The sequence below is a fragment of the Aristolochia californica genome, unplaced genomic scaffold, assembly GCF_029961685.1.
Source record: "Aristolochia californica isolate CCGP_79_NKW_82.1479 unplaced genomic scaffold, dmAriCali1.0.hap1 SCAF_3, whole genome shotgun sequence".
In the NCBI taxonomy this organism is placed as follows: Eukaryota; Viridiplantae; Streptophyta; class Magnoliopsida; order Piperales; family Aristolochiaceae; genus Aristolochia; species Aristolochia californica.
Window position 1 is genome coordinate 13,608,782 of NW_027181992.1, and position 14,792 is coordinate 13,623,573.

Consider the following 14,792-nt stretch of genomic DNA (forward strand, 5'->3'; position numbering starts at 1 on the left):
TATTTGGTTATCAACATGTTACCTCCTGGTTTGTCTAGAGCTCAAAGAGATAAGGTCAAGAGTGATACGAAATACTATGTGTGGGATGACCCATAATTACAGAAGCATTGAGTTGAGCCAATGACAATAAACAAAGGCGCTGGTTGGAAGGCAACCCAAGGGAGTTCGTTCCTTTTTCTCTTTATTTTTGCATTTATATTTTGGCTATTTGTGCCTTCTCTTTACATTTGACCTTACATTGGGGACAATGTAAGTTCTAAGTGTGGGGGAGGGGATTTAGGTTGAGTTCCAAATCCGTTTTAAAAAAAAAAAAAAAACTGTGGGGTTTAATGGATTTTTGGTTGTCTATGTCATGAGCAAGATTAAATTAGGCTCTTGAAAGATTCATAACATGATTGAATAAGTAATCTTTCAACTGAAAATGAATTAGTCTAGTTATTTTCTTTGAGGATGGTAGTAACTAAATTTGGTAGACAAAAGCATGTGCGATTTTGAGCATTTAGACTGACACATCCATATCAGTCTCATTATATTCTTTCATGAGAGATAATCTTCCATGGATTTGTTTCTCTAGAACTTGCCTTGATTCTCTTTGAGGTCACATTGACACATGCATGCATGAACATGATTAAGGCCCTCTTTGTTATAAGCTACATAAGCCAAATAGCCTACCTCATAATTATTATTTTTCCCTTTTGTTGAACCCCTTTGAGCTTTATTGTTATTTTTTTGTGAACCCATGTTACACGCTTTAAACCTGAAAAAAAAAAAAAAAAAACTTTTCCCAAGCCGTAGAGCTAGTGGAGCATTGTTCATCACTATGGTACATGTGGGTGTGCAAGAAATAAGTGTGGGGGTGTTTGGATTTGTGAGATAGCAATGACTAGTGAAATGGAACATGTTTTCATCCTCAATTCATGAGCTCAATTGTAAGAAGAAAAAAAAGTAAGGTGAAAAGAAAAAGAAAATAAGAAAGGAAGTGATGGAGGGAATGGCTTTTAAAGTTACAAACTGTCAGTGTTCATAATTCCTCTTAAAATTCCAAGAAAGGGGTCTATTCATATGAGATAGATACAAATTGAAGAAGATGCTGAGTGGAGTGATTGGTTTTACATGTCTAATATATTTGAGTTTGAGTTGATTCATTTTTGCTCCACTAGTTTCGATGGCTTTTGAGCTACATTCCCAAATATTTCCCACCTTGATTCTAAACCCCATTACAACCCTTCAAAATTCCTTATGATTTGTGCTATGCATGTGATATGAGTGGTGGAGAATGAGAATATATGCAAGCCTATGGTACATCATTTTCATAGGAATGAATTTGAGAGAAACACATACCCTTCAACCACATGAGAGTCGAGTGTTTATTTCTGTGAGGGTCTACTTATTTAGTTTACTCCATCTTTGAATGAAAATTCTTACTAAGTAATTGTAAGTTTTTTAAGAATGTTTGTTCATGATATGTTATGAGTTTTGAAGAGCTTGGTTGTTTTTGTTGATGGCGTTACAGCCTTGGTGTTTTTGGGAAAGTGAATTTGAGTTTTGCTCGAGGACGAGCAAAAGTTAAGTGTGGGGGAATTTGATGAGAATAAAAAATGTCATATTTTTATCTCCTAATGCTTAGACTTTTATAATTATTTGGTCCTAAATATACTCATTATTTTTATATTTTGATTTAGGATGCAAATGGAAGTGTTAAGTGCAAAACGAAGTTAATTGGGCGATTCTGGACAATTTTGACATTGCTGAGTAATTTAGGCATAAATATCTCATACGAGCTCTGATGGAGATGATTAAAGATTTTATGGAATTAAAATAAAACGTTCTACAACTTTTATGTTTTGAGTTTTGGACAATACGGGGTGTATCAGGGTCGAAACGGTGCTTTAAGTCGTGGCATGTGCACTGTGACCCAGACGGGATACATGAAAAGAAAAACCCTAAAACGGGAAAAAAGGAGGGGATAAAAAGGAAAAAACGAGTTTGGCGCCCCAGACCCTATTTGCTCTTCTCCAGCTTTTCTTCTCTCTTTTCTCAATTTTTTTTCTTGAGATTTCTTAATGGCCCTATGTGACTAAACTTTCAGACTTGGTCAAAGGAAACTGAAGCCTCAATATCAATACAACTGTGAGATCTGATTTATTTTCGTCATTCAATTTATGTTTTGAGTATTTGATGTTCTTCTGAAATTTTTATTTATGATTGTCTCATTTAATTCCTAGTAGGCCTACTAGTTTATTACTCGTTGCAATCTACTGCTAGGTTAGATGTCAAATTAGTAATTATTTGATCTCTCTAACCTGTGAAGCAATTGAGATTTGATGATTTGCTGCGTCAAAAATTATTAGATCTTGAGAAGAATGTTGGACTAAATTAAATGCAGCCACTTATGCTTGTGTTGTTTAGCTTCATCGATATCTCTAATTCTTAAGGCTGCTGCTAGATTAAACCTTTAGCGCTTGTCTTGGGTTGTTTAGTAGTTAGGGTTAATTGGATTGTTGTTTTCTAATTAACTACGAAAGGAGAGATAGGAAGATAGTTCCAACGGTGAATATTCAAGTGTGAATTGATATATGTTTGCATTGATGATCAGTTGTGGAATTCCGATGGTGGATGTTGACTTAGACCAAGGTTTGTTCTCTTGATTGATTTTGATTCTTTTAATTTGAATTGTTTCTAAGTTGTTTATTTTTTAGTGTTTTCGTTATACTCAAAACCCCCCATCCTTGTTCATGGAGCATAAAAGTACACTAATCACTCTTCGTGGGATCGATGCTAACTCGCACTACTACATATATTTTAAGGAGTATAGGTTTTATTTTTGGTTGCCTGGGACAGCACACCAATTGATGTTATTGATCAACAATGTCAAGAAATTATCTCATGATCTACCCTTGGAAAGTTTCTATTTATTAACTAACAATATCTGAAAAGAATTTTTAGAAGAACATCTTGTTTTTTGGAAACTTTCCTTGATTTATTTTCCAAAGAGAAGAAGTGTTCCCTATTCTGAATTATGAACCTTTTTGGCTAGCCACAAATTTTGTGAGATTTTGTTGGTGATTTGGAAATATTACAAAAATCTAATTTGATGTCCTTGATTATTAATGCAAGGAAAGATTTATTTTTTGGTAGGTGGTGCCATAATACATGGGAAAGTTTCCTTATTTATATTTGGAAGTGGCTGATTTTATGAAAGATCTTCTCAAGATCATGATTTGGTGGATAATTTGATTTTCATCTTTTTGATTAAGAAAGATATGATTTTGGACCAGCAAAGGGTTTCTTTAATTAAGTGCATAATTAATTGACTAAAGTCAATAATTGAGTTCAAGTTGAAATTGGAAGATTGGACTTAGATTCTTCCTTGAGCAGAGTTTGTTCAAGTTGTCACTTACTTGGGCTCTTTGATTTGGTTTGGTTCTTCTTACACAAATTATGCCAATTGATATTTGAGCTATAATGAAGTTGTTACTACTAGCCTCCTTAATTATTGGATGAAAAATTGTGATGGAAAACTGACCTAAGCCAATCATCAACTCTGGCTAGCTCAATTTACCAAGAACATCTCCGGCTAATTTTTGTGATAAGGTGATTCACAAATATTTTTTGTGAGCTTGTACTTAATCTATTCTTTCTTGAGTTGATTATTAGCCCTAGCTAGTCCTAAGAGGATTAGTAGCTTTGGGCTCGAAGTTTACCTAGGCTTGAAAATTACTTTCTTACTTCATCCTTTACAACCAACTTATTACACAGTTTCAACTTATTATTTGGTGCACATTCTCCTTATTCAAGGATGGACTCGTTGTGGATTATTTTGTGTGTCCTTACTAAGGACTTTCATTATTTGGTACGTGTTATGTAGGCATTGCCCATATCTGTTGACTTTGACTGAGACATTATTATTGAAGGACTCCTCGGTTGCTAACTATTATTAGCATTGGTTATTTTGATGAAGAAAATAAAGCACACGATGGCCACTGCATTTTTTCTTCTTTGATACCCATTATCCCCCTTATTTGACAGTTTTTCTCCTACCATTTCTACCCTTTGAGTTTCGGAGCCCGCTGTTGGGACACCGTGATGGAGGAGCTTATTATTACATTTTATTATTTGTTAAAATCACTTATGAGCAATGCCTACAGACAAACTACCTACAAAGTATAGGAGTGTGTCCAACATCCAGATTGAGTCAAGTATTTTTATTCTTCACCCTAGAGGTGGTTTTTGAGCTACCCTTAGCAAGTAAGTAGACTTTGTGCCCCACTTTTGGGCTACTTTTTCTGCCTTTGAAATTGAGCAGAGTGTGTTTCAGATTATGACCATTTTGACTGGTGTACGGAGTTTTGTGATACAGCTAGGAGTGATTTTTTTTCACTATTATTTTGTGCCAGCTGAATCTCTTAAAAAAACAAAGAAATCACCAGCTTGAGGGAGAATGTTGGAATATATGATTGAGGTGGACTGCCATTTTATACGGGAAGATCCTATCCACCATTTGCAACAAGTTGGGCATTTATGATGTTCTTTCACCCCTAACTTGAGGGGGAGTGTTAGAAGATGGGCTCAAGCTCACACAACCAAGGAAGGCCCACACATCCAAAAGAGGTGGCATCATGGTAAATAAGAAGTTTTCACATAAAGATGGCACAAGGATGTAATTAGTGAAAGAGGAACATGTCTACTTATGTCTTTTGGTATGTAAAACTTGTAGCCCTAAGGGCATTATGGATATTGTAACATCCTCTCAAAAACTATAAATGGAGGCCCTTGGCTTGGAGTAGGGCATTCAAGCTCTCTCCCATTCTCTTAATTTGTCCAAGCTCTCTCTTAGCCTAAAAGTTCTCTCTCTTCCTTTCTCTCTTCTCTTCTCTTCTTCTTTCTTCTCTTCTCCCTCTCTTATTTTGCTCAAGGTCTTAATCATGGGATCCTAAATTCAACATGATCCTCAACGGTCATGTTAGAAATGCTTAACATTGAAAAAGTAAAGGACAATATATACTTTCAAATTGTCCATTTTTGCTTCAATGCACGCAACTCCTTCTAAGCTTGGTAATCGACATCTTCGAAAAAAAAGTCGTGCTTCAATTCGCACTTAAAATCCTCCCAAGTGTCAACTGAGTTTTCACCATTCTTGGTATCACCAAACCTCCTTCTCCACCACAAGATAGCATCATCAATGAGAAACATAGATGCAGTACCTCACCCGAGAGATTTGAAGCTTTGAAGTACTACTCAATTTGCCATAAGAAGTTTTCGATCGTCTTCGGATCTCGTACGCTCCCATACGATTTAGGCTCAGGAACCTTGATCTTCATTAGCATAGGAACCATTTTCCCATTCAAAATGACTTTCTCGAGAATCGCCATTCTCATCTGCATATCTTCTAACTTCATTTGTATCTCATCGAGATCATTACGAGTATCTGCCTTTAGAACTGTAACAATAGCATGCACATTATCCTCTAACTATTGAGCTTCTTCAAGGCTACATTCACGAATGTCCACCATCTCTTGAATGTTCTCATCCCAACTCAAGTATCGACACTTCACATTCTCGTGCCTAGATACAAAATAAGTTAAACGAAAGTCGATTTCAGGACTTTCTTCTTACCTTTTTTTTGCGCAATTTCTAACGTCAATTTTGAGGAAGCCATGGCTGAATCATCAGAACTGAACCTTTTCTTTTATACCAATTGTCATGTTGATAGATTGAGCAAGAAAAAGCTCCTAGTCCTTCAACGTGTGGCCTAACTTACTTTGGGGGGAAAGTAAGCTTGTCAACCTCTCTTTTAAGAAGAAACTAAGATAAAAAAAATGAGCCTTTCAAAGAAATGAGGAACTCTAAGCATAGATTTGAAGATGTTTACATCAAGTTTACAAGGCCTATTTATAGGCCAAAGAGGGATAAACCCCCTTATCCCTTATTCAAATTCTAACCAATGAGAAATTGTCACCTAAGCAAGGCAAATCTCAAATTTATTCAAATTCAAAAAGGCATTATTCCACATGCCATAAATCCCGAAAAAAATCTTATCCAAATCCATTTGGAAAGGCCCCTACTTCAAAATTTGAAATTTTGAACCCATTAGCCAGCTATCTGGATAGCCCACTAGCTTGGGCCACCCTGGGCCGAGCACGTTCTTGGCACGTAACACTTAGGCTCATAAAAGCTTACATGATCTCTTTAATTTTTAGAGTTCCCTTTAGTTTGTTAAAAAGGTTAGAAGAATAATGATGACTCTATGTTGACTAGATTCAATTTTCACTTCTTAAACCAAACCTACTTTGATATCGTGAAAGTTGAGAAACCAAGATAAGAATAAATGTTGAATTTAGGATCCATTTTCCATAATTTCGAGCAAGAGAAAGAAGAAAGAAAAAAAAGAAAAGGGAAGAAGAGCTCTCGGGTAGAGAGAAGGAAAAATAAAAGAGAAAAAGAGGCGACGCCAAGCAAAGAGAGAGAGAGAGAGAGTAACTCGAGAATGAGATGTGTAACTTGATTAATTCGAATTACAACGCCTCTATTTATAGTAGAGGAAGAGGTAGAGTCCTTCTACAATTAGTCTTTCAATCCTAATTACATTCCAACTCTAACTCTCTAAGATAAGTCTATTCAAACCAATCTACTAGAAGACTAATATGAGTTGAACTAGAACTCTTTCTTCATTCACGTGAATATAAGGGAGGAGTCCAGCTCATGGCCTTATCCTTGTGGGTCCCTCATGATCATCCAGCTCATCTTGATAAGGTTGACAGCTCATGAGATATTTATGGGTCCCACTTGATCTTCAAGTCTTCTAACTCATTTTAGCTTGTGCTTCTTAATTCCTTAACTCGTGCTTGTTTGGGAGATGACTCTTCTTGGTGTCCCACATCCTCATGGTGGGTCCCATATTGTAACCCTCCCCCTCAAGCTGGGGGTGAGAAGACATCATAAATGCCCAACTTGCTGCATATGGTAGATATAATCTTGTGAGTGACCGGCTTGGTGAGAATATTTTCAACTTGACTTTGTGATGATATATGCTTCAGAGATAAGAAACAAGCTTGGAACTTTTCTTGTATAAAATGACAATCCACTTCAATATGTTTTGTTCTTTCATGGAAGACTGGATTCAATGTAATGTGTATATGTGTATTTCTGCTTGATTGTCACAGAGTAGATCTATTGGAGCTTCTTTGTAGAATCCAAATTCAGTGAGAAGAGATCTTATCCATATGAGTTCACTAACAGTGTGTGTCATGACCCTGTATTCTGCTTCTACACGAGACCGTGCTACTACATTTTGCTTCTTGTTTTTCCATGTAACCAAATTCCCTCCAACCATCATTCAAAATCCTGAAGTATATTTTCTATCATCCAGGGATCCAACCCAGTTTGCATCTGAGAATCCTTCAATGTTGAAGTGACCATGGTTTTTATAGAGAAGCCCCCTTCCTGGAGCTCCTTCCATATATCGTAGTTGTTATGGTCCCTAGCCATGGATCTAGTAACTCGGCGAGGTAATTGAGAATCCAGCACGTTAGGAGGGTTTTGGATCAAAGTAATACAACAAAGATTCCCTTTTCTCCTCCTATTATCGTGATCCTTGAAAAGGTGTTTCCTTTTTGTATTCTTTTATGTCACTAGAAGGTTAATTGTGCTAATCTAGATCATGATGGATGAAACCCACTTTTAGACTCACGTCAATGAGGTAGGGTTTCTCTTGGAGACTGCTACTGCCCACGTAAGAGAGGTTATGATTTTCAAACCCTCCTACACTCGGAACAGAGGTTAAAGTTGCCTCTTTCAATATGTTGCTCGAGTATCCAATCCAAACCCCTTCTCTCCTTGCTTGGATTGAGGCACAAACCCTTCCTTCTCTCAGCTATATCATGGAAGAGGCTAAAGCTCTTCTTAACTCGGAAAAGAGAATTCAATCCCTTCCTCCCTTGATTTTGAATAGTCTTAATACAAACATAATTCAAATATGAAAATAATGAAGGATCAAATCAAGAACATACCTTGGAGCTCATCAAGGAGACCTACCAACCCTAGTGCTCGTCAAGGAGAACTCCCAATCTTGTTTACCCTAATTCCAGACTTGCCTTTCTTCTATTTCTTTACCCTTTAAATAGGGTATTTCACGTCATCAGTGTTTTAGGCTAACAATGCCAATTTTACCCCTACGTTCTTACTCATTACATAATTAATGAAAAAATAAATTGAAAGCAATATAAATAATGAAAGTTTAAACTATTGAACTTTGTGAGTCATTGTCTCCTCCTCTGGGTGACTTGGTGTGCTATTGAGTCCATAACATCTGCCTCCCCTTGGAAAAAGAGTTTGTCCTCAAGCTCGTAAGCTAGGTAGACTTGTTTGAAGTTGTCTAGCTACTCCCATGTAGTTGCTTCGGGTTCTGTATCTGTCCACTGAACAAGAATCTCCCACTGGGGATCGGTCAAACGAACGCATAACACTGCGAAGAGTGTCAAGATGACGTGTCCATTGTCCACTAGAGGAAGGAATGGAGGGGAAGTAGGCGGTGACCCTTATATGGTTTCAGGAGTGAGACGTGAAACACATCATGCAACTTTTCCGTAGTAGGCAGTTGTAGTTGATAGGCCACCTACCCAACACGCCTAAGAATGGAGAAAGGCCTAAAATACTTGGGGGAGAGCTTATGGCGCGACGGTCCTGCAATGGACTGCTAACGGTACGGTCGTAGGTGTAACCAAACAGAGTCCCCTACCTCATATGAAACATCGCGGTGTCCCTTGTTGTAGGCACTCATCATGCTCTCCTGAGCCCACTGTAGGTAGTCTGTGATAGTCTATAATGCCTGATCCTGATCCATGAGTGCTTGATCAATGGCGTCCACGCAGGTGGAGCATCTTGCATAAGAGAGAAGGCGAGGGGGTCCCTTCCATAAAGAACCCCGAAAGGAGAGGATTTGAAAGCGGAGTGGAACGAGGTATTATAACAATATTCAGCCAATGGGGACAACAGAAGCACTCAAAAGTTGACTCTTGGCTATCTCAAGATGGGGTTTAACATTTGCAAGATAAATAGCAGTAATTAAGGCTTCCTTCTGTTTGTCTTGGATAGAAATATTTGTGGTTGAAGGCTGAGCTAACTTCCACTCTTGAAGAAAACCTCTAAAGCGGGCCAAGTACTCATGGATATTTTCTCCTTGTTTAGTATTCAACATTCTTTGGAGAATATCATATGGTCTATGTAGAGTATCCGGGCAAAAGTATAATTTAGCACATATCTCCCAAATTTGTTAACAGTGTCAAGATGAATAACATTGTTGGAGACATGTTCTTCCATGCTATTGATTAGCCAACTAATCACCAAAGTATCATTTTTCAACCATTTGTTATAAAAAATATTATCTTCATCAATAGGTGGTCCTCAGGTGGTGAGGTGACCAAGTAAGTCTTTTGTTATAAAGAACCTTCGAACCGATGTTGACCAACTCATAAAATTTGATACCCCAGTAAGGGTATGGTGGTGATTCTTAGTATATCACCTTTGATATTCATATTCTCTTCAACCATGATAAACCCTTTTTCAAAAAAAAATTCTAATAATAACACCAAGTAGTACTCTTCAAACAACTCGATGTATGGGAAATTTTAGCATTAATGCTAAATTATTATTCTGATTTTTCCCTCTAATACCACTCATAAGAGACTCAATAATAATTTTCTATATCAGGGAACTCTTATCCCACGAAAAATAAATTCCAACAATCTGATCATGGATTGGTCTCGGTAAACAAATTTTCCAAACCGACAAAATTGTTTTGATAACTCCTTCTAGATAGAGAGGCATGCATATCCATAATATAATAAGATGAAAGCATTCACATACTCATCCTTAAATCACCTTCTAAATATGGGAACCAGTAGCATGAAAAGAAAATAAAATTGAACACTTATCTCTCGACTTGTGTTCTTCCTTCATAAAAGAGCCTTCTTTGAGTGGTGTTGATCATCACTTCTTTAGAGCATTCATTTGACGAGGGATCCTAAATATAATGCTCTGATACCATGTTGAATTTGGGATCCCTTTTCCATAATTCCGAGCAAGAGAAAGAAGAAAGAAAAAAGAAGAAAAGGAAAGAAGAGCTCTCGGGTAGAAAGAAGGAAAAATAAAAGAGAAAAAGAGGTGGCGCCAAGCAAGAGAGAGAGAGAGAGTAACTCGAGAATGAGATGTGTAACTTGATTAATTCCGAATAACAACACCTCTATTTATAGTAGAGAAAAAGGTAGAGTCCTTATACAATTAGCCTTTCAATCCTAATTACATTCTAACTCTAACTCTATAAGATAAGTCTATTCAAACCAATCTACTAGAAGACTAATATGAGTTGAACTAGAACTCTTTCTTCATTCATGTGAATATAAGGGAGGAGGCCAGCTCATGACCTTATCCTTGTGGGTCCCTCATGATCTTCCAGCTCATCTTGATAAGGTTGACAACTCATGAGATATTTGTAGGTCCCACTTGATCTTCAAGTCTTTTAACTCATTTCAGTTTGTGCTTCTTAATTCATTAACTCGTGCTTGCTTGGGTGAGGACTCTTCTTAGTGTCCCACGTCTTCGAGCACCATGGTGGGTCCCACATTGTAACAGTAAACAAGAAAAGAAAAGAAAACCTTGGAGAAGAATGGGAGGAACTATCATTAATTAGGGATTTAGTTAAATGAAGGATGAGAAATTGGCATGGAATAGGGTAGTGAAAGAAACAAAAGCTGTCCCCCATCAACCCTACTTTCTTATTTATATTGAGAGTTATAAAAAAACAGTTATAGTCATCAATCCTTCCTATACTGAGATGGAAAATAAGTTCCTAGAAATTATACAACTTTGTTTCTTCACAAGATGTTACTGTACGGCTTTTCCATTTTCTTCATACCAATCTGTGACACTTCTATCCTTCTCTCAAAAAGCTCTTAGTGATCTTCGATATATTATACATTTGTTTCTTTTCTCCTTTTCATCCTCCAATAACTTTTCTATTTTTAGTAACTTAAATATCCATGTCCCCTTTGTTTGATCAGTATTTGCGTCTACTACGATTTCCTTTCCTTGACCTGGATGTATGAGAGTAAAAGCAGATTTTTGTTTGAGATCCGTTTGTAGCTTTGTCCTAATTAATGGATGGAAATAAAACTAGGACTGTAAATTGACCATTTACCCATTTGGCAGCTCCTTTTCATCGAGGCCACTTCGATCCACTTGGCTAAAAAAAAGATGTGTACATCTATCTAGACTTGTCATCTTGCTATTTTTAGGACCCTGTAACACCAAAGGAGAAAAAACTTCTCGTCTCTTCATTTTATTTACTAGCCTCAAGTTTTAAGTATTGCTAAGAATGATCTCTCTTTATAACGGTCCTTTTTGACACGTGTCAACTGGCATCGTCCATTCATTAGAGGAACGGTTTCCAACAGAAGTTTCCCTCCACTTTTTTTAGTAGTCCGGAAACGTGGCAGTAACTTGTTTAAAACGGGAAACCCGCGTGAACAAAATTACATTAAAGAGTTACTCGCACCCAATCGGACCCACAGGCCACTGTCATGGGCGCGCTTAAGGGGGTTGGCTCACTTTTGATTTCGTCGTGCCGATCGGGGATGATAAAAATTAAGAGAACTTTTGGGCCCAAAGCCAAAACATGACTCGTTACTACTGTTCAACGAACGCAAACCAAAAACGAAGAGGCGAGTGAAAAGTTAAACTCTACACGCCTTTCTTCGGCGACTATCTTATTCTTTGCAGCAAAATCCATTTCTGCATTTTGAGCCCAAAAGCGAACTCTCTCCTACTGGGTCTTATTTCTCATTTCGTTCGCCACCGCGTTCCGCCTTCTGTAGTCTGTACTGCTTCCAACCTCCGTGCAGTCGCTACCATTTGCATGCTGCGTCCTATCTTATCCTTCAGAAAACGAGTTTTCTTACTCCTTACTATCATACGCCTCTTACGCGATGGCGCTAGTGGGCAGAGCCGTGAAAAAGGCCTTCGAAGGCTATGGGATCTTTTCGGGTATCGTACATTCATATGATCCGGAGTCGGGTTTTTATAAAATCATCTATGAAGACGGGGATTCGGAGGAAATGGAGCATGAGGAACTAGCTCTAATTCTGGGTGGAAGCATGGAAAATTGTAACCAGGACTTAGTTCGGGAAAAAAAACGAGGTCGGAAGCCCAAGAAACGGCACCGAATGGGGGAAAATTTGAAGAATGTCGAATGTTCAGGTAATTTTGTTGATACTCACATCGAATATTGTGATTTTGGAGAAACGCGGATGAACATGGGAAAATTTGATGTCAGCATAAATGGAAATATTTCCGTTGGCGTTGTTGATGGCACACTTATAGATGACTTTAGCATTCAGTCTTGTGATGTAAATTTGGAAAATGAGTCTCGTGCTGTCGTTGAAGAAATCATTGCGAAAGTTCCTACTTCTTATCTGAATTTGGATGGAAATGATTCTGCTAGGGTTTTTGAACAACCTGGAAATACTAGCCATGACAGAAGTTATTCTGTTGCAGTAATGGCAGAAAGTGGAACTGAGGGAATTAGTACTGCTGGACATTTGGGAAAAAAAGATGTTATTGGGATATTTGAAGAAAACCAGATGAATGATACTACTTTCCGTAACAACTTTAAGGAACATGATGGAGATGGTTTCAGTGAAGTTAAAGAAGAAACACCTAGTAAGGTTGGTGATAGTGCTACAAGTGAGAAGAAAAACACTCCTCTTGGGATCATTGAAAAAGCTGAACCAAGTAGTGACTTCGGTGAACTTATGCAAGAAAATGTGCCATGCATCCAAGGAAAAGTTGTTGATGAGGGAAATCAAGTGGACAGAAGTTCATTAGAAAATGATTTGAAAGAAGCTGCTCCTACTTTAAGACTCACGGAAACTCCAAAAGCGGAAAATGGTTCTGTTACATTTTACAAGGAAGCACAGGAGTGGAATAAGAGAAGAAAACTGTCTGAAAAAGTAGACCCAACACCACAAACACCATTGAGAAGGAGTACTCGCAGAGCCACTGCAAAGATGGCTGATTCTCTCAATACAACTTGGGCACCAGATGGATCTACTACAGTTATTCCAAAGTCAGACGAGAAATTTTGTAGCTTGGATCAACAAGTAACCGGGGAAAGGACACTTTCTCCAACGTTAGCATTACCTGCTTCATCTAATGATCTAAATATAGATGAGCTTCCTGTGTTGGATCTTTTCTCAGTTTACACCTGTTTGAGATCTTTCAGCACTTTGTTGTTTTTGAGCCCCTTTAGTTTGGACGCTTTGATAGCTGCTCTCAAGTGTTCAGTTGCTAATTCTCTAATGGATTCCATTCATTTGTCTATTTTACAAGTCTTGAAATTGCATTTGGAGTTTCTTTCTGGTGAGGGTTTCCAGTCTGCTTCTGATTGCCTGAGGTACGCACTTTTTTATCATGATTTTAATAAAAGTGCTCTGGCTCTCTTGGTTGTGGACTGAATTTGTGCTTTTTGTTCATAATATATATTTCTTTTGTGCATAGGAACCTTAACTGGACTTTCTTGGACTCAATAACTTGGCCTGTTTACCTACTCGAGTATCTTATGGTTTGTCCATCAGGATTTAAAATGAACCTGGAGCGTTCTTATCTAAAGCTCTTAAATGGGGATTATTATAAACAGTCAGCCCAGGTGAAGCTTGAGATACTTAGGTGTTTATGTGATGATGTAATTGGAACAGAAGTGATCAGGTCAGAGCTAGATAGAAGAAATTCAGCAACCCAGGTTGACACAATGGATATCGATGGCATTGGGGACAGTCACTTCAGAAGAAAAGATTCAGTGGATGATTTTGGAAGTTCTGGTTTGACGGATGAGGTTGCTGAAGAAGTGGACCCCAATAATGATGAGTGCTGCCTCTGTAAGATGGATGGGAGCTTAATATGCTGTGATGGATGCCCTGCTGCTTATCATTTAAGGTGTGTTGGGATGGCTAAAGTTCTTTTGCCAGAGGGTGACTGGTATTGCCTCGAGTGTGAAATGAAGAAACATGATGGGTGGATGAAGACTTTGAATCCTGTTCGTGGGGCTGACCTGTTGGGAGTTGATCCTTATGGGAGAGCTTATTTTGGTAGCTTTGGATATCTTCTGGTGTAAGTCCATTTTCCTTTTTTCCCCCTCTTTTATATCTATTGATTTTTCATTGCTTACTCTTGGAATTTTTTCTTGAAGTTTTAGACATATTTTTCTGAAGTAAGCATCTAGGAACCATTTTTGTGTTTGCGGGTAATATGTTCTTGTGCATGAAACATCTTTCTAATTTAATTGATATGATGAAGTTGGTGTAACCGAGCAAAACTTGCTGAATTAACAGTGGAACACCCACACCTTTGAAGCTCATCATAAGTGATATTTTTCTACATTAGGGTGTAGAAAAATGAGGGACCTGCGTGGAAGACCGAGCTTCTGTAAACCTCCTCCTTTCTGGCCCACCTCTTCGGGTGGGACACAACCCAGATCACGGAGGAGATCATACAACCACAGAGAAACAGCAGCAGTAGCTCAGGTAGCCTCAGCAAGCAGAGGATGAAGAAGACCTGGGGAGCTCTGGTCATGGGTATGGTTTTCCTTCCACAAAACCCCATCTCTGAACTTGGCTAGGAAAATTTTCGAGCAACCTTGATGCATATCCTTAAAACCCCAAACTTTCCCCCTCCTACTAACCCCACTCCAAAAAATACTCAAACCCACCCGTTCATACTTCCACCCCCCTTATAGAGCCCGG

The 14,792-nt window shown here is 38.1% G+C and overlaps 1 protein-coding gene and 1 pseudogene across 3 annotated transcripts in view; both read left to right on the forward strand.

Moving 5' to 3' along the window:
• LOC137959376 (uncharacterized) overlaps positions 1-1,536 on the forward strand; it is a 3,993-nt pseudogene extending 2,457 nt beyond the window's left edge.
• A 10,297-nt stretch (positions 1,537-11,833) lies between these two features.
• Positions 11,834-14,792, forward strand: part of LOC137959047 (DDT domain-containing protein PTM-like) — a 70,219-nt gene continuing 67,260 nt past the window's right edge. For all 3 annotated transcript variants that reach the window (XM_068806320.1, XM_068806322.1, XM_068806321.1), the window contains exons 1-2: positions 11,834-13,447; positions 13,552-14,160. In XM_068806320.1, the coding sequence (XP_068662421.1) occupies positions 11,982-13,447; positions 13,552-14,160 (2,075 nt within the window). In that variant the 5' untranslated portion in view covers positions 11,834-11,981. The remainder of the gene's footprint in view (positions 13,448-13,551; positions 14,161-14,792) is intronic.